Source organism: Eutrigla gurnardus (genome assembly GCF_963514095.1).
Source record: "Eutrigla gurnardus genome assembly, chromosome: 19".
Lineage (NCBI taxonomy): Eukaryota > Metazoa > Chordata > Actinopteri > Perciformes > Triglidae > Eutrigla > Eutrigla gurnardus.
The window spans coordinates 13,889,884-13,914,368 of NC_139930.1; the positions used below are offsets into that span (position 1 = coordinate 13,889,884).

The following is a 24,485-nucleotide window of genomic DNA, read 5'->3' on the forward strand; positions in this document are numbered from 1 at the left end:
TCAAAGAACTTTTGAATAAAACAATCACTTGTAACAACAAGCTAGAAAATAAAAGCATCTCCCTTTATTACTTTTTTCTCCACCAAAACTTTCACAGTAGGTATCTACAGTGCAATCATATAGTATAGCACAGGCAGGATACTGTATTTGTAAAAAAATATATGCCCATTACTTACTACAAAGGCAACAGCATCATTTCCCATTTGATTCATATCGGAATGACACGACACTGGATCCCTTCAGTTCCGGTCCTTAAAAGTCCGCCTGCACCAGAGCAGTGAGGCCACTTTGGTAAACAAAATCAGCTGCCGCTTATTTTACAACAACTAAAGTATAAACTCAAAGACTGAGCATGAACAGACAAAATGCTGGCTGTTGGTGATTTATACATTTTTGGCCCTGATATTTTAAGGCTTAAACATTCAACACAAGTTCAAGATAATACTGTAAAGAAAAAAAAATGCATCCCATAATTAAATGTTTTTGAAGGCATCTGAAATATATGTTGTTTGGTGACTTGAGTCAGAGGTAGTGTACCAATTAATACAATCATTTGTATACGTCATAGAAAGAAGTAGGTAACCTGCTAAGAAAGCGGATGTCACTGTTCGTCATCCTTATTTGAGTAAATGGTTAAGTAGGCTGATGGACGCCGAAAGGGAGCAAGTGCACGTCGGACTAGCGGCTGCATCACTGCGGTGAAGAGGAGACTTTTATTGTTCTTGTGACGATCTGTGAGGAACGACTCCTGGGAGTCGACGCCTAAAGGTCAAAGGTTGAGGGATGGATGCAGCTCATCTGTCCTTGCTGTCTCGTATGTTCTCCACGCTGTGGATTAATGTCTTGAAAGTGGGCCGCTGTGTCGGTTCGCTGCTCCAGCACTCTGTCATGATCTTGTGAATCTGAAAGAAACGTTAGCACGGACATTAACAATGAGGAGAACATTTTTTTTTACCTTATTTACTCGAATAACTAAGCTAGTTTGGAATATAATATTTTTGCTATTTTTGCTTCTCCTTGCTTTGTTTACGCAGCATTTTCTTAGCGATTTTTTAGGATTGTTGAGTTTTTAAGGAGTTACTGACCTCCTTTGGACAATTACTGGGAGCAGGCAGCCTATATCCCTGTTTCAGCAGGTCTATTAGATGGTAGACGATCATCTGGCCCTGCTTCTCATTTCCCATCTTGTCCATAAACACCTGCAACAGAAAAAAAGCGTAGTTCTTGTTTGGCATCGGTGAAAACAGCATGGTAAGACATAAAAACCTGCCGACAGTCACTCAATCAACAGATTTCTTTAACAACACTTCAGACTAATCACACCAGACATAGTTTCCTCGCTCTGTTGGTCGAGCCAGAAATGAAGGGTTCAATGAAAGAGCTAGAAGAGAAAAGTCCAAAGCAGTACCGCAGGCGGGCTGCTGTTCTTGTCGCTAAAAGTGAAGAGTTCGTAGAGGACGACACCGAAACTCCACACGTCTGATCCCACAGAGAACTTGCTCTCCGTCAGCGACTCTGGAGCGTACCTGGAAGATAACACAACCCGGTGTATATACAGTACATAACACATACATGATGATGACAATCACTTATCCCACATTACAAGCAGACATGAAGGCATGAGAGAAACGAAACTCTCTCAACCCACACAAATGCATGCAGTGTGTCTTCCTCACCAAAAGATGGGGCTTTCCCCAGGCTCTCTGACGGTGTAGTACTCTTTGTCCTGCGGCAGCACCTTGGTCAGGCCGAAATCACCGATTTTCACTCTCATCTCACTCTCCACCAGGATGTTCCTGGTGGCCAGGTCTCTGTGGATGTATCGCTTAGTGGCGAGGTAGTCCATGCCCTGAGGGGTGAAGACGATCACACAGAAAGAGAGCTGGTTTATATGTGTACTTTTGCTGTTAAACAATGTCATATGTATGCATATATGTGTGTATATATGTATATATATGGGTCCCATCCATCAGCAGCTCCTTCATGGAGTGCAGTGTGTGTCTTGGATCATTTCAAGGGCCTGATGCTGTCCAGCTGTTTCTTCGATGTCTGCCATTGTTATGGTAACCGGGTCTTGATCCTGCACTCAGATCCACTAGCCACTGAGCATTGGCGTTGCCTCATTTTCTCATATAGTTCTCCAGTATTGGTCAGGCTCCGCCCTGGGTGAATTTGTTCTCATGCTATTCCCCTGACCCTGGGAGTACACTTTGGATGGTTTCGGTGGAGAACATTGTGTTTGTTCTGCTCTAGGTTCAAGGTTACCTCTTCAGGCGGGTAGCCAGAGTCTTTGTTTGGGAGTATGTTTGGCGTACGTGCATGTATGTTTATATATATTTGTAAGTATATGTAAAATGTACCACCTAACAAGGTACTATGCTACATTACCTTGCAAATCTGTGACGCATAGTGCATCAGCTTGTTGAAATCAAAGCGGTCCTTGTGTTTGATGAGATAATCTCTCAAGCTGCCGTAGGGGAGGTACTCCATGATCAGCTGTAGGTTCCTTCGGCCTGCAGAAACAAGAAGTTAAGAGAATATATGACAAATGGGTAGAGAAAATGTGTTTGTTTAATGGGCATGGTTAGTGATGCCCTAGGCACCAATTGTGGGAATTACAAAGACATGAATACACATAACACATATAATATAACATATATAACACATAATACATATAACAAAATCTAATCTCACTAGATTTAACTCCTCTCATCTACTGCTGGAAATCAAATCTGTGGAAAAGGATGGGATATTTAATTGTTTTCTTATCCCTTTATTAATCTTTGAACCACTTATGTAGAACTTATACAACTATGATTTATATAAAGAATATGGGACACAGAAGCTGACAGCATCCACTGTGATTACAAATATAAATAATACAACAGTTACTACAGATACTACTAGTATATTGCCCATATAGGTATTAAACGGCGTGCTCATACCTGCACTGTAGCAGACCCCTTTGTATTTCACAATGTTTTCATGCTGGAGGGATTTCAGGATCTCGATTTCCCGCTCAAAGTCCCTGAGGTGCTCCGCTGTGCTGTGCTGTAGTTTCTTCACCGCCACCACCTCCCCGGTGCTGTCCTGCAGGGGGTCGTATCTGCACATCTCCACGCTACCAAAGTTTCCCTGCAGCGAGACATTAAAAGAGGCATAGAACATCTAAAGTTTGCTACTGTACATCATAGTTTATCTGAAGGGTGCATTTCCCGCACCCATATAAGCAAAACGTAGAAAAACTGTAGAACAAAAACACTTCAAGAGAGCGTGACACTTTGAGGAAGTTTTAACAGATGATCTCGCTCTGAAACTCTTTGTCATGCAAAGTCATGCAGTTATTCAAAATATTCGCACTTACAGACAATATGTAAATATGCCGGAAGGTGTTAAAAGTGAGTCACGCTAAAAAGTGTGTGCGTGTGGGTGTGCATGTCTCACTTTGCCCAGCTGCTTGAGAAAGATGAGGTGCCTCTCCTCGAACTGGGCGGGCTCCTGGCTCTCGGAGGCCCACGGGAAGCCGAAGCCCCTTGTCCTGTTGGGCACCATGTCGCTCTCCACTAGTAGCTCATAGTCTGCGGCGCAAAAAAGAAAGATGGAAGGTAGTTTTATAAAAAAAATAACTGATAGAACCTTAGTTGAAGAGGGTAAATTACCTGGCGTGAAGAGGCTGTTGAGATCTCTTATGATGGCCCTGAAGGAGGGTCTGTGTGAGGGCTCATAGTCCATACAGCTGTTAATCAGATTGGCCAGCTCTGTCCATTTGGGAGCCGGGAGCTGGTGCCTGTCCTCGTAGAACAAGTTCTTCTGCAGAGCAAAAGAGCAAATAATCAGAACCTGCATGTTTTAAGAAAACAAGTTGGGAAATTATTGAGACACAAAATGGGCCGACATCCGTAAAATAATCAGGATGTGTTTTAAATAACCCAGTTATTCTCAAAACAAAACTAATCGTGTGAGTTAAAGGAATAGTCTGACATTTTAGGGAAATAGTTTTTTTTTTTTTGCAACTATTTCTTGCCGAGCGCAGTGACTTCCTGGAGTGATTGAGGCAAGAAGGCGACCAAATGATTACAACATTTCCCAAAACATCAGACCATCCCTTCGGTACAGATACTTTTCAGTGAACGCGTCCTCTGTGTTTGTGACCTTTGAGCAGTCCAAGGTGCTGAGGGGTTTGTCTCCGCCACTGCAGATCTCCCAAAGGGTGGTGCCGAAGCCCCACTTGTCTGTGGCTAGACTTAGGTTTTGGGGGTTTTCGATGCATTCGGGCGGCACCCATGGGATACGCTCCACCAGAACTGATGAATGGACACGAGGAGACAGAAGGAAATGAATGAATGGAATAGAAGAAGAAGGTGTGAGGTTTGACATGACCCGCATGTATCTCACCTTCTTTGGGCAGCACGGTGATGCTGATTCCCGGGTCACTGAGTTTGATGAAGGGCAGGCTGCCCGTTGTCCGATCCTCCTTTCGAATCAAGAGGACATTCTTGGCACAAACGTTTCCATGTATGAGGTTCTTATCCTCCTGCGTGCAGACATGACAGGGACAACGTTCATTCCCTTTGCATTCCCTTTGCTTTAACAACTGGTTTTATCTACATGATGCTGCTCGTCTTACCAGGTAGTGCATAGCCCAGGATAGCTGCTTGGCCACTTCTAGCTTCCAGGTGATGTTAACACAGCTTTTGTTCTTTTTCAGGTAGGTGTCCAGTGAACCAAATTTACCGTACTCCTGCACCATCATGTCTGTGAGGGAGATCCTTTTATTAGACCAGTGTGTTTAGTGTGTTTATTCTACTGTTTATAGGCCTACATATGAGCAGATACATTGTTATGGGCTAGTGCTGTCATTTATTTGATGATTATTGCACATTTCCTATTTTTTTTTTACCATTTTCGTTTCAATAGGGATCCTTGATGTCCAATCTTTTGTTTTCATCTCACAATAGATAATAACATTTAAGACATTCTCAAATATTTCCCACTGAAGCTTCGATGCCTAACCCCAACACGTTAACAATACATCCCCTTGTGTCAGTGTTGCTCTGTTCCTTCATTGTATTCCTTGTTTTTATTCTTCAGCCTGCTCTCCTCTGGAAGGGTCAGGGCACAGCAGAGAGCAGGGTGTGTGTGTGTGTGTTTTGTAGACTCACTTTCATTGCCACAGACACACACGCCATAGTTGAGCAGTAAGTGCTTGTGGGACAGCTGGCTCATCATACTGGCTGCTTCAAAGAAGGACTGTGAGGAAGAAAACGAGAGAAGAGATCCTCAGTTCATAGAGTTTAATTCATCAGATCCACTCACTCACTCGCTCACTCGCTCACTCAGCCAACCTCTGAGTAGTTGCGGTGAGCCTTGTCCAGGATCTTGATGACAACGTCTATCTGACGTATCTCTCCGTAGTCTCCCAGGTCCTTCCTCACACCGCAGAAGATCTTGGTGAAAGTTCCTTGGCCCAGACTCTCGTTCTAAAAACACATGTATGTTGTTGTATGTTGAAAAGCTAGTTTCACCACGTTCTCACAACATTGGCCTGGGAAGTCGAAGGGTGGATTCCACGTCAGATAAAATATAATATAAGACATATAACATGACATATTAACACATAAGGAAAGCTTCCCATGTCCTCAACTGAATAAAGCCCACTCCTGGAGCTAGGTAGACTGGAGCTTTCTTCCTTTAAGTGTTCAATGGAAACATTTCCATAAAAGGCACTGGTCACCCACTTTGGTACAGATCACCTTTGTAAATCTAGAACATATCTGCCATCTAATCATATCCACTAATACAACATACTGCCACTACAGAAATGGCCTAATTATGAATTTGTTTTTAATGTTTGTATGCCTTTTTTCAGACGAGTGGAAAAGCCAAATGAAGGGTTATCTTACGATGACGAGGTCCTCTTTTCGGATCTTGTGGAAGACCATCTGGCTGATGTTGTGTTTGTTGAGCGATGGAGACATTGTGACATCCGCCCCTTGATTATTTCTACATACCACCAGGTTGGATTTATCTAAAGAAAAGGGTAAACATAGGCAGGCATTAGACACACGCCTCAGGAGAGCCAGATGGAGTTCTAAAACTACTATAAGGACTCAAAAAGTATTCTGTTGAAGAGTAAATGTGCAATATATGGGATTCAGAGCATTAATACCAGCTGCTATGGACAACGTGCTGACAGCTTTGTTTTTCACTCTTTGTGCTGTTAGCGTGTTAGAGAGCAAATAGGAATGCGCCCTATGTCTCTATCAATTTGGGATAATTTAGCTGAACAAAACACCAAAATACCAGTGGCAAAGAACCCTATAAGGAATTGCTGGGACTCTCAACAAAGGGGTAATTCTAACAGGATGTTGAACTGGGGTCATTCTTGCAACTTTAATCTTATATCGTCTCATTATTGCTATTTTTTATAACTTCTACCATCATTCTTTCTAGCTTAAGCATGATTTATAACCCAGCAAAAAAAGGTCTGCTTGCATTATTATTGTTCCAAACTAGCTTCAATAATTAATTCTGTAATCAATGGTTTTGAAAAAAGGTGTGTGATTGATCCAAGATAAAATACGAGTTCCTCTATATATGATGGAAAGGATGCTGTTTCCTATTTTTGCAGCCTTGTGGACAAAGAAACACTTTCAGTGAAAAGGTCTTTACTATTCTGAGGAATATTTTAGTTGCATGAAATGTATACAAACTGTGTTGTTATTGGTGTGTCTGTGTGTTCACCTTTGAGGCTGGGCGAGCAGCACCGGGTCAGCTGGAATGTGTATCCATCGGTGCGGAGCGCCTCCTTTTGGTAGCAATGCAGTAGTTCCTTGAGTGAGCCGAAGCTCCTCTTGGCACCGCTCAGAATGTACTCCCCCGACTCCATCTTCACAATCTGACAGTGTTTATAGTCCACCATAGCTTCGGACTGAAAATAGAAATGTTAAGAATTACAGTCAAGTTGTGCTGAACATGCCAACATCTGGACGTCTCAGTCTAACACATAACAGCTGGGGGGGAAAAGGATAGGCTCACATCGTCTTTCTAAAAACAGCCTCTTTCTCGTCCTCCCTCTGCTCGAACATAAATTACTTATTTTATCAGAAGAGATTGAGTATACATATATACCGATATAGTATTAAAAAAGACACCCCCTTAATGTCAGGCTGCTGAAGCCTCATATGATCTTCAGAGAAACTTTGGAATGCATCTTGTATACAGAACGGTGAGCCAACAATAACAGCTTACCCCCACCACAAAGGACATGAAGTATTTGTCGTAGTCCCTGGGGCTGCAGCGGAGGATGTACAGGCCTTGGTGGTTACCAGAGCGACGCAGCTTACCGATCGTAAACTCCATCCTGTGATCAAAGAGACAGAGTTTTTGCGTGTCTGTGTGTGTGCGTATTGGCTCTGTGGTTGTGGGCGCACGAGTGACGCGCCACGTCTGCGCATGTGTGCGGCACTCACGAGACGGGGCCGTGGCAGTAGCTCTGAATGCACTCCAGGAGTCTCGGCGGAGCCACCTCTTTGCACAGATAATGGTGGGCATCGGCAACCAGTCTGTAATAGCCGTCGACTAACGAGACGAATGAGAGAGCCTCGGGGAGGGAGTGAAACTCCAGCTCCTGTGTGGTCAGACAGGAATGCAGAAGAGGGCAAAAATACATAATTCAGGGGTTATTTATACATGAAAACAAACTATGTTACATAGGGATGTTTTCATTTAAGCCCATTGCAGGGTAGAGCTTTAATGCCCCCAAGGGGCCATATGGTTTACAGACTGTAACAAAGCAAAGTAGATAAACGATTCATTTGAAAGTGATAAATGGAGCAGTGTGTACTCTACCAGGCTCTGGTTGTCCTGTCTGGTGAGGGTGACTATGCGACTCTCCACTGAGCCTTCCTTATTGCCCTGTTTGATGCTGATGTCGATCACCTGTGGGAAGTCACAGTACGTCTGTAGCTCCTGGTAGACACACAAAAAAAAGAGCACAAAAAACAGTGGTGGACATTAGATGAAGACGTTTGCTTGTTTGTTATTGGCCATTTCAACCAACTGCTAGCGCTCCGCCCACACTGTGACCCATCCCTCGGCCCCTCACCTCCTCTTCTCCCTCCTCTTTCCTTTTTGACCACTGGATGCCCCCGTCGCCCGTGACAACGATGGTGACCTCGTGCATGGAGAGGTGGGTGACCCGGAAGCGCTCGGCATAGAAGGAGGGCAGCAGCGTCTCCAGGTTTATCAGGTATTTCATCTTGAGGTTGCACACCGTGGCCTTGCATTCGATGAACTGCTGGATGAACTTCTTAAAGCGGTAGCGGATCCTCTTGCGGGTCAACATGTTGTACTCCTGGATGTGGCTCCGCATGCATCTTGGCAGGAAGGCCTTGTAGCTGGAGGGGCAAAATGAGAATGTAGAGGAAACGATGAACAAACAACCGGATGGGAGTGGGCGGGACAGAGGGGAAACAGCTCAGCCACTGTACATGCTGCGTCCAGCCTCGGGTCAATCAATCAGTGAATAATTTCAAGCATGGACACAGCACATGAGGAGGATCAGACACCTTTTGAACTGAAACGTCAGCTCATACAAAGTGATAATTCATTCAGCTGCATGAATACACATAATAAGACTATCTTGATGCTCACTGTGTTCCGAGAAGCCCACCGCACTGCTTTGAAATGGTTATTCATGAGCTGGACCACTGGCGCGCCAGCATGACGGCGAGCGTTTCACACCATGGTTTCGTTGTTTCAAAGGGATGCTTTATACTTTAAATAATGTGTGAAAGTGGCGACAGTCCAAAATTATGATGTAACATCCGAGCGCATCACCTGGTCTTGTTGTAAATGTCCACGGGTGACTGACCGCACTCTTTGGCGACCCTCATTATGTCCAGCACCGCCATGCCCAAGCACTCCTCCTGGGCCTCGTGGCTCACCGGGATATTAGCCCCGTCGTTCAGGAAGTCGCTACGCCTCTGGAATCACATGGTGCAAAAATGGAAATGACACGACACGGACAGTCGGTCAGAGAGATTTTTATCTCCTCCGCCCACTTGATGATATGAGTTACTTACAAGTCACTAACCTGAAAAAATAGGTATGCCATGACACAATCATCCATCACAGGGCTCTCCGTCCCCTTGGAGACGCCATAGCGATGGGCGTACAATGAATTGCCGCTGTTATACCAGCCAGAAAAGTAGTATCTGGGCAGAAAAAAATACGAGGCGCATGTAAAAGTCTGAAACATGAAGGAAATTAGGAAAAAAACATCAAAAATATCTACCTGATTCTGAAGTGCACGGTCTCACTGGCTGGCTGGTGCATTTTGAAGACGTGATTAGGAGGGAACCATATCCTGTCACTTTTCCTCATCAGGCCAAACAAGCTGCAGTACACTGGCGCAATCCCTGGAAAACAATCCTCTGTTTACTTAAATTACAGCGCAGACCGTTTGATTCTGGAACCGGGACAGTGGGGGACCCTCACACCTGTATTTCAAATTAAAAGTGTCCACTTAACGTTCCCATTAACAGGAGTATTGTTTGGAACCAATGGGTTACGACTTCATCACTCAGCCTATGCCCTGTATTTGATGAAGCTAAAGATGCTTGAACGTCCGTTCCGCATTTCTGCGTTTTTGTTTCGTTCTTCAAAACACCCGTCGCTACGACCACAAAGCTTCCAGTCGATTTTGGAAATGAGAGACTGGCATTGGCAAATACCTGTGGGAGACTGTGATTAGCAACTTTGTGTTGTTCAGGCCGATCTTAATCCACGCCCATCATCAGCCGTCTTGGTTTTCCTGATGGCACTTTTGCCACATTTTACGATTGATGTTAAATTCTAGACCTCCGAGGAACTAATTTGTGTGAGTATTTTTTTTTCGTGCCATGAGGGTGAGCAGACAAAACATTTCACCACACAGCAGGAAGCACTCGCACACTCACAGAGTGGAGCAATAGTACGAGGGTGCGTTAGAGGAAGTATGCTCGACCACAAAAGGGGAAGTGGAGTCAAAGTACTGTGAAGTTGAATGTATGTCCTTACCTTTGTGTTCTTTATTACATTAGCAAATAATAAAGTCAACTTCAAACTTTATTTCGGCCATCACCTGCATTGCATACACGAAATCTGTCCTCTGCTTTAAACCCATCCTTTTAGGAGGAGCCTGGGGAGCCACTTGGGGTCAGAGTCTCACTGGAGGACAGTTTGAGGACAGGAGGAGCTGGGGATCGAACCGTCAACCTTGTGATTGAAGGGTGACCCAGGCTACATGCCAAGTCTGTCACATGATATCTCCTCGCTCCTGGGTTGAACCGGAAGTCGTGCCCCCATCTTGAAGGCGTCCCAAAGGTCTTATTTCTGCTCCGAGGAGTGAGGATTGAGGAGAGATCTCTTTTAAAGGCCACCACACCTTCTCATTGGATATCAGTTACCGATTGGACGCTGCAGCTGATGGGAACTGATCTAGTATATCTCAAGTGAACCATGATGAATTTTATACTCTATTTGTTTTCTGATTCCCCCGTCTGGTTAAACAGCCGCATCACTGTAGGTCTGAACAACGGAAAGACCGCAATAAACTTTATTATTTATAAGAAGGATCTGTTTTATTACGATTTGCTATTTTCCCCCTGTTAACTTTTATTATAATTTAAGTCAGAGAGAGTCCGTCTGCCAGCAAGGAACACATTTTCGTGAATTTCTATTCAGTCACATGAGGCTGATTCCTGAGTTTCAGCTTTGATATGAGGTAGATAATCCCTATCTTCCCCGGAACCTTTATAATAATAAATAATCCAGCGTTCAAAGGAAACTCTAATCACAATCTGGGTCATTAAGTATTGAATTTGCAATCATAAAAGCAACAAATTCCAACGGGAATTCCAAATGAATAACAGAAAGGCATCCTGCCACTTCAAATGGAGAACGTAGGTTGGTATTCATGTGCGGATGTTTGTTCCTGGTAACTGGGACTACGGAGAGAAAACACTGCTGCTCTGCCAGTGAAAACTGTGTGCCTTCATTAGAATGTGTACAATGCAAATGTGTTCAGACTGTACAGGCACTCCATAAAAAGTCTCTACAGGTTGGAGACAGCTGACCCAGCTGTGGGAAAGCTGACCCAGCAGTGATCAGCTTTCACTTTCATCAGAAAAGAGACGTCGCTCTTCGTGGCACTTCAGAGGACTTTCTATAGAAACGTAACTCCTCGTTTGCTCTCAAGGCATTCCCGCAGGGAGGGGCTGAGACACAATGAGCTAGGGAACAGTCTAGCTCCTAACCCACCGCCGGCCACAAATTTCTCTTATCAAAGTCCACTCATTGGGGGGGGGCTATCAATTGTCCCCATAAAATAAGTCTCTGAAGTCCAATAGGATAAACAACATTCTTCCAAAAGAGATTCCCTTATTTAGTGTGGAGATGAAAGTACTTTACTGATTTTGTTTTTTCCAAAAGGATCTGCACACATCTTCCCATGGGTGTTCTCAACATGGAAATACCCTTATAATGTAGTCCTACCCAGGCTCCCTACTTTTTTGCCCTTCTTGGCAAAGATGGCAGCATGTATGAAATGTAAATAGAAGCATTTCCCCCTCTTTTTGTCATGTATTTGATGCGTGTTTTGTTTTTTAAGCATCATGTAAAGTCCATAATAAATAGAATTGAAATCCTCTCGTAACTCACCACACGCTTTCGCTGCACTGATGCACAGTTCCTCTGCGACGTACTCCCCGGCTGGGAACCGAAGAGCGCTTTCTGAACCGTTAACCTCTCCTCCGGCCTTCCCCAGGTAGTACAGGTGGACGGTGAGGCAGGTGGCGTCCGCGACCTGCTTGGGGTCGACTGCGGTGGCTGGGTGGAGGTCGGGGAGGACGACATTAGGATGCGCTGTGGGACTGGAGACGGGCGTGTCCATGTCCATATGTCGCTAAAAACAAACATCCACCTGTCAGTGGACAAAGGAAAAAGATGGAGAAAGGAACACAGGTAAGAATGAGACCGATGATGGCAAAGTCGAGATGTTTTGCAGATATAATGACGTTGAAGAACATTTGCTAATTAGCACAAAGTGGCTGATGGGAATGACATTGGTTTTTGCAGGTGATGATGAAAAGTTGCGACAGTCCTGAATGGATGTCTGAACCAAATTTTAGGGCAAATAGTTGCCAAGACATTTCACTCAAAACCATAAAATGCCGACCTCAGCTAGAGGAAAACTCAGGGATCACCAGCAGGATTCATCCTCTGGGGAACATGAATGTCCCAACAAATCTCCCGGCTGCCATCTTGGCTAAAGGTACCTATTTGGAGACAGTGGCTTTGAATTAGGGCTGTTCGATTTTGCCCAAAAATAAAATCCAGATTTTCTTCTCTCAAAATCCGATTTTCGATTACGAGTATTTTGTGAAATGACAAAAGGCAAAGAAATGATCTCAAACATGCTGTTTTTTATTGAACATTTTGCAAATAATTTCCCCATTGGGATTTGAGTGCAAACCTTGCTCTTATTAAACAAAAAAAAATCCCTCAAGGGATTAATATAAAGAACAATTAAAGAACTTTTGCTATCTGGCTTTGCTCCGTGTTATCTTCTTGTAGACCTCATAAAAACTATCCCTTTGGGATTAAGAGAAAAACCTCACTTTCACATGTATCTTAATGTGTGTCCATTAAACAAAAATGAATGAATAAAGTGCAGAACTTTAACTTAACTAAAAAATCAATTTTACGATTTTCACGTTTTTAACATCGTCCGAACTACATAATCGCGATTACGATTTAAAATCGATTAATCGAACAGGCCTACTTTGAATGTTTAGGTAAAGGCTCTATCAGTCACAAACATAGTCTTATGGAGGATCGTTTTAGTGGAGAAACAGCTCATCTAAGAGATTTCTACCTGTTTGATGAATAGAGTCAGATTCAGACGGATATAAAGACATGTTTCTTTGTTTTATTAGGGTCACAAATGGTTAATCCGTCCATTAATTAAGGACATAATGGGGATGAGTATGTGAGTGATTTTATAGGTTCCTGTCATTCTTCACCAAACATCATTATCCTCATTATCCGCTGTTTTTATATGCACTGTATGTTGTTTCTTCACTCTCAACTACAATCATGAGCTACAAAAACAATTCCCATGCAGTGGGATTAGTGCTCTGTTTTTCTCAACTGGAGCATCACAGTGGCTGGAGACCAAGGTTAAGACCTGGTTACAGTTTAGACTTTAATGGCTCCGTGGAGTGCATTATGTTCTTGGTGTTGAGACAATAAAAAGGATACAAAAGCCAAGAAAAAAGAGAGTCAACGACTCAATCTTGTTGCTATAAAATGGTTGTTAAAACACTGTGGCATTGTTGGAACATATTATTATTCCAGCTACACCCAATCACCTTGAACACAAACAAAGGCACTACCAGTGAAATCTATTAGCTAAGATCCATCCATCTTCGACCCCTTATCCTGTATTCAGGGTAGCTGACATTGGGCGAAGGCGGGGTTCACCCTGACCCTAACTGACATGCTGACATGTAGAGACAGACAACGTTCACACCTACGGGCAATTTAGACTCAATGCACCCACCCTGCATGTCTTGGGACTGTGGGAGGAAGCCGGAGAACCCGGAGAGAACCCACACTAACACGGGGAGAACATGCAAACTCCACACAGAAGGAGCCCGACCCGGGAATCGACCCTCTCTGTTTGAGGCGACAGTGCTACCCACTACACCACCGTGCAGCCCCTAGTAGCTAAGAGTTATTACACAGCCATCGTTGGATGTATCAGGGGTTACAGAGAGGAGGAGTATCTCAACACCTCTAAGATGAAGGAGCTGGTCATTGACTTCGGGAGGTCCAGAACAAGACCGCGACCAGTCCTGCTAGAGGGAGCTGAGGTGGAGGCTGTGACATCATACAAATAACTGTGGCTGGATAATAAACTGGACTGCACAACACACACCAGCCATCTGTACAGGAAGACACAGAGCAGGTTGTACTTCCTGAGGAGATGTTTTACCAGTCTGTGGTCACCAGCGTCCACTTCTACACTGTGGTGTGTTGGGAGGGCAGTATATCCAAGAAGGACACCTCCAGACTGGATAAACTGGTCAGGCGGGTTGGCTCTGTGGTCGGCATGAAACTGGATTCATTGGTGACGGTGGCAGAGAGGAGGATACTCGACTGCTGGACATTATTGACAATGCCAGCCACCCCCTGCACACCGTCATCAGCAACCAGAGGAGCCTGTTCAGGGGAAGGCTGCTCCTTCCCAAGTGTAGGACCAACAGACCCAAGAACTCCTTTGTCTCTCATGTCATCATACTCTACAACTCCTCACTCGGGGGGGAGGGGGGGGAGGAAATAGGGTAAAGAGGACCGAAGGGAAGGAGTGGTAGCCACTCACTGTGCAATCAATAATTAATAATCTACTCATACATACCTGGACACTCTTCTTCTTTTGTTGTGCAATAACTTAATCCACCACTTAAGTGCAATCATTTAATTTAATTTAACTGCTAATTGCCGCTAATGTCATTTATCCACTGTACAAAAAACCATATACAGTCCTATTATATATTTTTATCTCTATTTATTTATGTCCATCCTCTATACAGTTCTCTACACTTAACTTATTTCTATTTAACTTGTATTTTTATCTCTACTTTATATATATTTAGCTAAGAGTTTATTGTTTACTGTCTATTCTTTACCTTCTATATTTAGCTAAGAGTTTGTTGCTGGAAATCCAATTTCCAAAATCCAAAAGGGATCAATAAAGATAAGTCTATGTCTAAGTCTAAAATGAATTCATCACACGCATGTACACAAACTATTGTTTTGGTCTCCAGGGCCCTCAGCAGACGAGACGGACCAGTATTTAGAGGACAGGAAACGCGGCTCTTTAACTTGGTGTCAGTGTGTTTACACACCCAAAACGTTTATCATGTCGCAGACAGGCAGAGAGTTGGACAAGTTCCTTATCTGGGCCTCGGTGCTGGTTGTGGTCGGCGCTATCAGCTCGGACACACTTTGCCCTTAATGGCTGCTCAGCTTCGACGTCGGCCACCAATGACACATCTTGAATCGGCCTCTGGACACTTAGCTCTAAAAAAACGGATGGCCTACTAGATCCAACGTGTTACGACATTGTCTAAGTCCCCCAGCAAGCCAAGTCTACAACTAGAAAACTAAGCTTCTGGCACATCACATCAGCCATTTATCACGTTCCTTTTGTCTAAAGCAGTGTGACACTGAAATGATGTCCAAACAAAGGGATGACTTGGCCTCTGGTGGCCCGACACATTAGTTGAACAAATAGGTCAAATAAATCCAACAGTGGAGCCACTTCAAGCAGGAATAAAAAAGCCAGATGACAAAGAGTCTTCATGAAAACAAATGATTCATTTTGACATCCGGCTGTGACATCACAAAATACTCAATGTCCCCTTTGCTTTGCCCTCTTCCCTCCTACTCTACGCCATGTAATGATTATTATCCACATCTTACTGCAAAGCAAGGATATATTTTAAAACTACACTACTTGCTATCCTGAATGTGAAAAAATGACTATTATTTTGAGTAAACATGACAAATTTAAACATTCTTTTTCTGAATGAATCAAGAACATAACATCTGATTCATGTATAAAACAATGAGAGGGTTACTAAGAAGGGAGACTTCCATGGTAGCTTTCCAAACACAATATGGGTAGGGAGACGCTCACAGTCACATTCATACCTACGGGCCATTCATAAGCTTGAAGATGTACAGACAAAAATAAAAATAGGAGAATTAACATTGAGCAAGTCTGGAGGAAAGTCGGAGGTATGGAACCATTTTAAATGAGTCAGTTGTTTCACTATTCATTAAGATCATTCTTAACAGATTTCTGTCATTCAAACAATTCGGAATTGTAGTTGAAAAGTCAGTTATAACGGCCTACTTATTCAAATACTGTCGGGTTTAACCCGGGCTCATAATTACAGTTAATGGGCCGGGCTGGGCTCAGACAGGCTCGGTAGGGTCGGTCTGGATTTTTGGGGCTGGATCTACTGGTAAGCTCTAATCAAATCAGATGACAGAAGCTTGAAAAAGTCTACCGAAGCATTTGTTTGACAGTATGTAATCTGCACCAAGCAAACAGCAAGAGAGTTATGTCTAAAGTTCATATTGTCCTTGGCTTTACTGCTCTCCCACGGCTCAAATCAGTGTTTGGGCAAGTTACTTTCAAAATGTAATATTTGACATATTACTTTCATTTGGAACCCTTACTTTACACTATTACTGTCAAGGTTTTTGTTGTTGCTTTTGCTAAAAAAAATAACCAGCAGAACGTACTTCTAGCATTTTAAAATGGAAGAGGACGACGTTAATGTTGTTTGATAGCAGGTCATCAAAGCATCACTTTGTATTAAAATGTGTATTAAGTGGAGCAGTGGGAATGAACGAGAACATTAGAACAATAAACACTTACTTCCAGATGCTAGAACATTACTTTCATGGTATGTGTATTAATGAAATCCTATTAGTAACGTGTCATATTACTTAAAAGTAACAATGTTACTGTATGTTATATGTTCCGTTTCCCACGTGAAAACCAAACACACTGACACAACACTGATTGCTTCACGTTTCATGAAATCCACAACGGCACAAAAGTGTAGGATGTTTTCACTCTTTTGGGTTCAGACGTGCGAGCATCTCTAAGATCTGCCACTCTAAAGACCATGAACCGAACATTATTATGGCAAAAACAAAAAAACATGCAACTGTAACTTTGCTGTCACAGCTGTTCCATTTGAAATCAGCCAACACACGTTTTCTCCATGACAGCAGCTGAAGGCGCAGTTCTTTCTGTGTGACCCGAATAAAAACTGGCAAGAATAATGTACTTTCCCCGTCGCCGTCTCACCGTCTGTCATGTTCTTGCAGTAAAGCCCTAGATAAAAAAAAAAGCTAAATCATTCGCCTGATGCCAGTAATAAACACTGCCTACTTAAAAGGAACATAAACAAAAAACAGAACATTGTCACAGCAGGACACTATTTACAGCAACTGTAACCGAATTAGATGCACTAGTAAGTGTAGGTTGTGATGCATGTTGGCCCAGCAGTCCCCTACACAGGTTCTACAGTCAAGCGGAGAATCCATATTACTAGTTGGTGGTTGGGGATGACTAAACTTTGCAAACAAGACCGCCTCCCTTCTCAAAACCAGAGAACAGAGATGCTGGAAAATGACTGATCTTTAGAATCAAAATGATCTATATGAATCTCGCCTGCTGTAAATGTTCACTCATGCAGAATAAAAGCACAGTTTAATTGCATTGTACAGACAGGTATATGCTGCAATGCAATTCAACAGCACCAAACGCTGCAGCTTCCGCTATGTGAAACAAAGTTGAATGGACGCATCTTGAAAACAAATTTGAATTTCAAACGTGGACAGACAAACGAGCCAGGCCGATACACTGACCGACATTAGCTTATCTCCAAAATGTGGATATCAGCACACACGACAACAAATCGCAGTACACAAATACCACAGATACATCGGAGGTGATTTAGTGTCTGTGTTGCGTAGTTTGCCTTCTGGAGTAAACTGACCATTCCTTCAGTTCCAAATCTAATCCTTATAAAAAAAAAAATCTAAATGTTAATGTTAGTGAAATAAACATCAGCCAACACACTGACAAACTCAAATATAATGATTTTTTTTTTTACTTTTGACTTCATCATTAAAACATGTTTTGCAGATTTGTTGTTTTAGCAAAACAATCCAATTAGCTGCAGATGTGTTTACCTAATATGGACATCAACACGAACCCAGACTGAGTATCACACATGTGCAGGTTATTTAAACATGGTGGATTCAGTCTAGGGGATATCAGGTCTTTGGCTCAACTATGCATCACACACACAATGTGTGTTAACTCTGTTGCTATCTGTAACTAACTGTAATTAGCTGTAATTAACTTGAACTAACTGTTAACTAACGTTAACTGACCGTAAACTAACTGGTTGATTGCAGGAACAATCAAGATAAACACACAATCTGTGAGTTAACTCTCTGTTACTATATGTAACTAACTGTAATTATCTGTAATTAACTTGAACTAACTGTTAACTAACGTTAACTAACCGTAAACTAACTGGTTGATTGCAGGAACAATCAAGATAAACACACAAACACACAATCTGTGAGTTAACTCTCTGTTACTATCTGTAACTAACTGTAATTAGCTGTAATTAACTTGAACTAACTGTTAACTAACGTTGACTAACCGTAAACTAACTGGTTGATTGCAGGAACAATCAAGATAAACACACAATCTGTGAGTTAACTCTCTGTTACTATATGTAACTAACTGTAATTATCTGTAATTAACTTGAACTAACTGTTAACTAACTGTAAACTAACTGGTTGATTGCAGGAACAATCAAGATAAACACACAATCTGTGAGTTAACTCTCTGTTACTATCTGTAACTAACTGTAATTATCTGTAATTAACTTGAACTAACTGTTAACTAACTTTAACTACGGTAACTGTAAACTGACTGGTTGAGTGCAGGAACAATCAAGATACACACACACACACACACACACACACACACACACACACACACACACACAACTTACCTTGCCTGTTGCCTTCTGATGTGGCTGCTTGACTTTTCCAAAATCAACAAGTCTGTCTGTCTGCCTGCCTGTCTGTCTGCCGCACTCGACCTGCGAGACAGGACCGCGTTAACCCAACGTCACCTTTAACGGTTCCCGTTAGCTGTCAGCAAAAGCGCCGTCGCTTCGGTGGTTGCCATCCCGTCGGCCCTTCATCTCGTCTCCTGGACTACTTTAACGCTCCGCTCCGATCCGAGCTCACGTGACGCCCGGGTTTTAGCCTTAAATCGCGACTGTCGAGCTACTTACTAACCCAGCAAGAGTCGCGCTCGGTTCTCTCCTCATGTCGATACTACGATGTTGTAAGATGATGACGATGTGGTGAGGGCGGAGCGCGGTGCCTCCAGACGGTTGAGTCTGCTCGGCTGTCTCCCCCCAATCGGGTCCTTCCGCCTTAAACACGGAAGCAATGGGCTCGTTGGAGATGAAGCGCCTCGCCTGGAGGGTAGACCAGAGTTAGTATTAGTATTATCATGAGAGCACGTGCTCTTTTGCATTCATTCAATCGACACATATTTTGTGCAACCTTAAGTGGACACGGTGGTTTGTCACAAAGGCAGTGAGGTATATTTCACCATCACACATGGTGCAAACTTCTGACTTCTAATGAAATACAGAAGAAAAACCGACTTCCAAGAAGGGCCGCGGGCAAACAAGATTACAACAGGATTTTATTTGCTTGATAGTTAGCTTTTAACAGCACAGCTGGAGCCAAAGTTTCAAGTTTAGTTGCTAACTATTTGATTGAGTCACTAACAACATATGAAGCCAGATGGGGGGGATTTCCCCATCATCCACGCTTTATCTTTCTTCTCAATTTGAAACAATAAAGATTTGATGAAATACAAATGTCAGTCCCACACGTATCCCATTGTATAAGCTGAGCTTCATTGCTTACTAATGTTTATGTGTAAGACATCAATTATGAATTTGCATGTTCTAAATGAACATTTGTAATGGTTGTTACACAACCTACAATAAACAATATTGCATATGTGTGCAACTATGTGTTGTAGCCTTGCATGTATATTGCAGTATTGTCTCAACCCAGTGAAATAAAGGCACTGACAGGGTTAATAGGTTCACAAGCTCCTGCGCATCTCACACACAGCTGTCTAAATTTAACATCCTCAGCAGAAAGCTAGAGGAAGTCGCTTCACTGGTCAAAGATTCCTCGCTTCCTTCTGCCTTCTGCGTGACTTTCCTTTTTGATGCCTTTTTCCCGTCAATGATTGTGGTTAAACTGCCAGGTATCGGACATATAGAGACTCCCTCTCTAAGTCATTTGTGGTTTTCAATCCGCCGGATCCATCTTCACGGGATGAGCCTGCAGTAAAAGGTGGGACCGGATCGTCACATCCATGTGTGTTCTCTCTGTATTGTGTACTGTGGTGCATAGATTATTCTTGACCAAAACGATTCCATGTTCGTCAACTTTTAACACAGTTCAACTAGCAACAAAAGGCCTGCAACCTATTTAAAAGACAGTTTAATGAAAAACAATCAATGCACAGCTTTTCTGTATTCGACCTCTAACAAACTCTGCATCAAATATCCTTTTTAAATCCACACAGACCATCATGTCAAGCTCCTCTGACACCCTGAGGTTTCGTTTCCCCGCCCACGGTGACTCCATCCTCAGCAGAATCAACACCCTGAGGGAGCAGCGCCGCTTCTGTGATGTCACACTCCTCCTCGGGGATCCACAAGGCACCGCTGTCCGGCCTCTCCACTTCTGCGGCCACAGAGTGGTGCTCGCAGCGTCCTCGGACTTCTTACGCGACCAGTTCCTGCTCCACGAAGACCGGGACCAGCTGAGCGTGGGCGTCGTCTCCAGGGTGGAGGTCGGCGAGGGACTCCTCCTGTCCTGCTACACCGGGCTCTTAGAGGCGTAGTATCATTACATTACATTATCAAATCCATCCGAGTGTCAGAATGAACAACATCAAGTGCTATGGGTTCAAAAACAGAAATAAGGAACATTTAATAAAAGAGTGTGATTCTCGCACTTGTTTTCCTTAATAATTTTTGCTGTTTTTCCTTGTTTTCCGTTACATAAATCGCTGTAGGTCCCTTTGAGAGAACTGGTGAGCTACTTGACTTCCGCCAGTGCGCTCCAGATGACTCAAGTGGTGGAAAAATGTTCCCAAGCCATCTCCCAGTACCTCAGTCCAACCCTGGCTTCCTTGGCTTACTCAGAGGAGAAGGAAATCCTGCAGCCAGAGAGCAAACGGTCAGGTAACAGATGTACAAATCATGAGGAAAAGGATGCAGCACGGCCCAGCACAAGAATCCTGGAAGCAAGTAAAGAGGAAGGAGGGGCGGTCGGGATTCGGTCCATGTCGAGGTTCAGCAAAGGATCAACGGTGGACGGTCAAGGCCTGAGGGAGGTCAGAGGTGACAAGGGGGCGGATATAGCTAAAATAGGGCTATCTGAAGATGCAGCATGCTGTCTGGAGACTCTGGGTTCAGAGGACGGCAGCCAAAACCAGCCTGTTCGCACAAATAAACCATCCTATCACCACATTACAGGTGCTTTGACATGCAAGCTACACCCTTTGTCAGCTCCCCGAGATCATAAACCATCCACAACCAAAGGAGCCTCTGCTAAAAACGGATCGGTGGACAGTTTTCAGAACCAAGATGCAGAACAGCAAAGAGGAGAAAAAGAGATGTTCCGGCAGGCGGCTCAACTGTTGGACCCCGATCTGTTTTGTGTGCCAAAGAGTCATTGTTCTGGAGACGAGCTGGCAGGAAGTTCAGGCGGCGTGTTGTTCCAGAGGCCATACCTGTGCAGGAGGTGCGACAGGGTCTTCCAGCACCTGGAGAGCTACGTGGGCCACCTGAAGGAGCACAGACAGTTCTTGTGTTTAGTCTGCGGGAAAGGCTTTCCCCAGAGGAGCGACCTGACCCGCCACATACGCGTCCACACCGGGGTCAAGCTTTTTCGATGCCCGCTGTGCCACAAGACATTTCCCCAGAAGACCACGCTGCAAGACCACCTCAGACTGCACACAGAGGATAAGCCCCATCAGTGTAAATACTGTGCTGTGCAGTTTCCACACAAAGCAGGCCTCAGGCGCCACCTGAAGGACATTCATGGTAAGGGTAGCCTGCAAAACATGCTAGAGGGGGCTGTTGATCAACAAGCAGTTCTTGCATGAGCATTGTTCCATATCACTCGGGGAACATGCCAAATAAGGTATCAGGAAGCACATTAAGCTATGTTATTATTTTAGCAAAATGCTGCACCAGTGACTCCCATCACACTGATGAATGAGAATCAAGGAGTCAATCAATGAATATATATGAAATTACCTCAGTTTCAAAAGACTATTTCTTGGAAAGACCCAATCATGCATACTGCCTGCTGGGGTTCACAGACAACCATTGACCACCCTATGACCCGACTGAAATTGTGTGCAGCTCACTGAGCATTGACTTAGTGGGCTCGCCCACATGGCTGAGAGGGTTTCCAGGCTCTTCTCGCTCCTTTCTTTCTCTTCGCATCGCTCCCGTTCTCCTTCGGCCCAGAAACGTAATCGTCACTCATCTGGGTGAATGGAAGAGTAGTTGTTTTCCTGCTCGGGGGCATCCGAGGAGGCTCGAACATTTCTGTGCACGGACATAATGATTAATTGATGGTGAGGTGTGCGTTCAGTCCAGACATGAATGTGAGAATGTGCGATATAACTCATAATATAACAACTGAGCATAATGACAAACAAAACACTTAATTTGACATGGTCCGTGCACACACAGTTGCACAGATAAACACACACACACACAAAGTAAATGTGGCATTTGGGGCACCTCTATTATGAATGAGGGACGGAGAGCTATAAAATATGAGGAGGATGCAGGCCATGGGGACGATGAGGAGTGGTGGATGAAAAGAATAATAGGTCATTAAGATATTGTGAAGTAGCATTTAATGTGTGTGTGTGTGTGTGTGTGTGGGCAATTCCTGAAAAATATGGCATTGCTTTAAGCAGAACTTTGACAAATAAAGCAGTGAAATGTACTTTTGTTTGAAATTTCTCTGAAGCTAAAAAACATAATCTTTCACCAATCTGGGCATTTGATGTAAACTCAGCATAATAATACTGAAGTTCAACAGGGGTAATGTTTGCCATCTTAGTTCAACTGTGTCCTGACATTTACATTTACATATATTACACTTTTGTCCAAAGCGACTTACAATAAGTACATTTGTCAAAAGAAGGAAACAAAGAAACCACAACGTATCATTGCTGATAAAGTAAGAGCTAAAAATAGAACAAGTGTTAGGTCCTCATCTGAGTAAAGTAGTACTTCAAGAGCAACAGAGCTACGATCAGAGTGCTATAGGTAAGGTTTTTTGTTGTCAACCTGCTGGTGGCACTAAAAGAAAGTTGGGGTTGGATCCATCATCTGAGGACCATGAATGTCTCAAAAATGTTCATCCAATCGGTATTTCATAAGCTCATAACCTATGCATATGACACATTGCGTTGACATTGTAATGTTTACTTTGATGTAAAACAAACTCAAATGCATCGCCCACTGACTGCGTGTGATTTAAAGGTGCTTTAAATGAGCTTGAATGCTCAAATAAAAACTTTCAGATAGAACAGTTCAATCACTGTTTAACTTACAGTAATGTTATCCAGACCCATCATGTAACTGATTAACAGTTCCTTGCAGTGACAAATGAACCATTACTTTTTTACCACCAGGACAGGAGCCTGTTCAAATTTTCATATAGTAAAGTGATAGATAGATAGATAGATAGATAGATAGATAGATAGATAGATAGATAGATAGATAGATAGATAGATAGATAGATAGATAGATAGATAGATAGATTCCCCTGTTGTATTGTGTGAGATGAGATCATCTGGGTTATTAGAGTATGACAGTAAACACTGGGGGTAAAGCCTGCAGTCCATTATAACGAGGCTATCCAACTAATAGGATTTACCTCAGTAGGGCATAATCACCAACATAATCCACTGTTTGTATTAACCAGATATAAAAAGGCACTCTCAATATATGTGACATATATTTTAGTCAACCTGCGTTACATACTTTATTTACTATCAACTGCTATAACAACCTGAGAATAATAACTATCATTTAAGATTATTTAAAATATTTTATTCGTGTTTATTTAAGCCTAAGCAAAGAGCCAGTACAATCATGGGGAAGACCAACTGAGTGCAGGTGTGTGTTCTTTGTTTCCTGTCTACTCCACTTCTGCAATAAAGCGAGCGGTTACTGCGTACGTCGTGTTGAACTTCCTTTTGACAGGCGCACTTGTTCGAAGCGCATCAACCTCCGCCGCGCTGTGCCTTTAAAACCAGACAGCCCACGCCTCGAAAAGCGGCTTGTTCCGGCTTGCCCATTTACATCTTTTTATCCTTGCCCACAACATTAAAATAGTGCCCCACGCCGCCCCTCCGACAAATAATAACACACACGCAAATTATTTTTTGTGTGCGTGTTGAACCTTCAGAGGCTGGACGGAACCGCGTCCCGGACGGACTGTGCAGAGATGCAGCAGCTCTCCGCCTTTGCAGCCCGGTCGTGAGTCTGAGGAGGCGCAGTTCGGGCACCATCACCGGCGGAGCGATATCCACCGTCCTCCTGTCTCTCTCTCTCTCTCCTCCTCCAGCCCCCGGTTTGTCAAGCCGAGAGCGTGCGGCGCTGGGCTCACTGTACCTGAGCGGACGTGTCCGTCATGTGCTGTCGCAAAAGGGGGGCAGAGGATCCGAACTGGACCCAGGGACCTGGCTCTGA

The 24,485-nt window shown here is 43.5% G+C and overlaps 2 protein-coding genes across 3 annotated transcripts; one reads left to right on the forward strand and one right to left on the reverse strand.

The window, feature by feature from the left end:
- Positions 1–42: 42 nt before the first annotated feature.
- jak2a (Janus kinase 2a) lies at positions 43–11,941 on the reverse strand (the record flags this gene model as incomplete). Its single annotated transcript, XM_084034628.1, has 23 exons — positions 43–902; positions 1,086–1,199; positions 1,409–1,526; positions 1,677–1,849; positions 2,389–2,513; positions 2,946–3,135; positions 3,445–3,578; positions 3,660–3,810; positions 4,153–4,304; positions 4,396–4,534; positions 4,628–4,755; positions 5,163–5,250; positions 5,346–5,480; positions 5,904–6,028; positions 6,745–6,931; positions 7,252–7,363; positions 7,473–7,630; positions 7,852–7,971; positions 8,108–8,399; positions 8,842–8,987; positions 9,098–9,218; positions 9,299–9,422; positions 11,704–11,941. 23 exons carry the CDS (start codon positions 11,939–11,941, stop codon positions 795–797), a joined length of 3,378 nt encoding a protein of 1,125 aa, XP_083890754.1. The 3' UTR covers positions 43–794.
- Positions 11,875–24,485, forward strand: LOC311029487 (zinc finger and BTB domain-containing protein 6-like; the record flags this gene model as incomplete). Of its 2 annotated transcripts, XM_084034641.1 has the most annotated exons (4): positions 11,875–12,006; positions 12,121–12,316; positions 20,279–20,593; positions 20,774–22,812. In XM_084034641.1, exons 2-4 carry the CDS (start codon positions 12,278–12,280, stop codon positions 21,866–21,868), a joined length of 1,449 nt encoding a protein of 482 aa, XP_083890767.1. In that variant the 5' UTR covers positions 11,875–12,006; positions 12,121–12,277. The 2 variants fall into 2 exon arrangements, with proteins under 2 accessions (XP_083890767.1, XP_083890766.1); XM_084034640.1 differs by lacking the exons at positions 11,875–12,006; positions 12,121–12,316; positions 20,279–20,593 and adding an exon at positions 24,202–24,485 and having other exon boundaries at positions 20,605–21,806.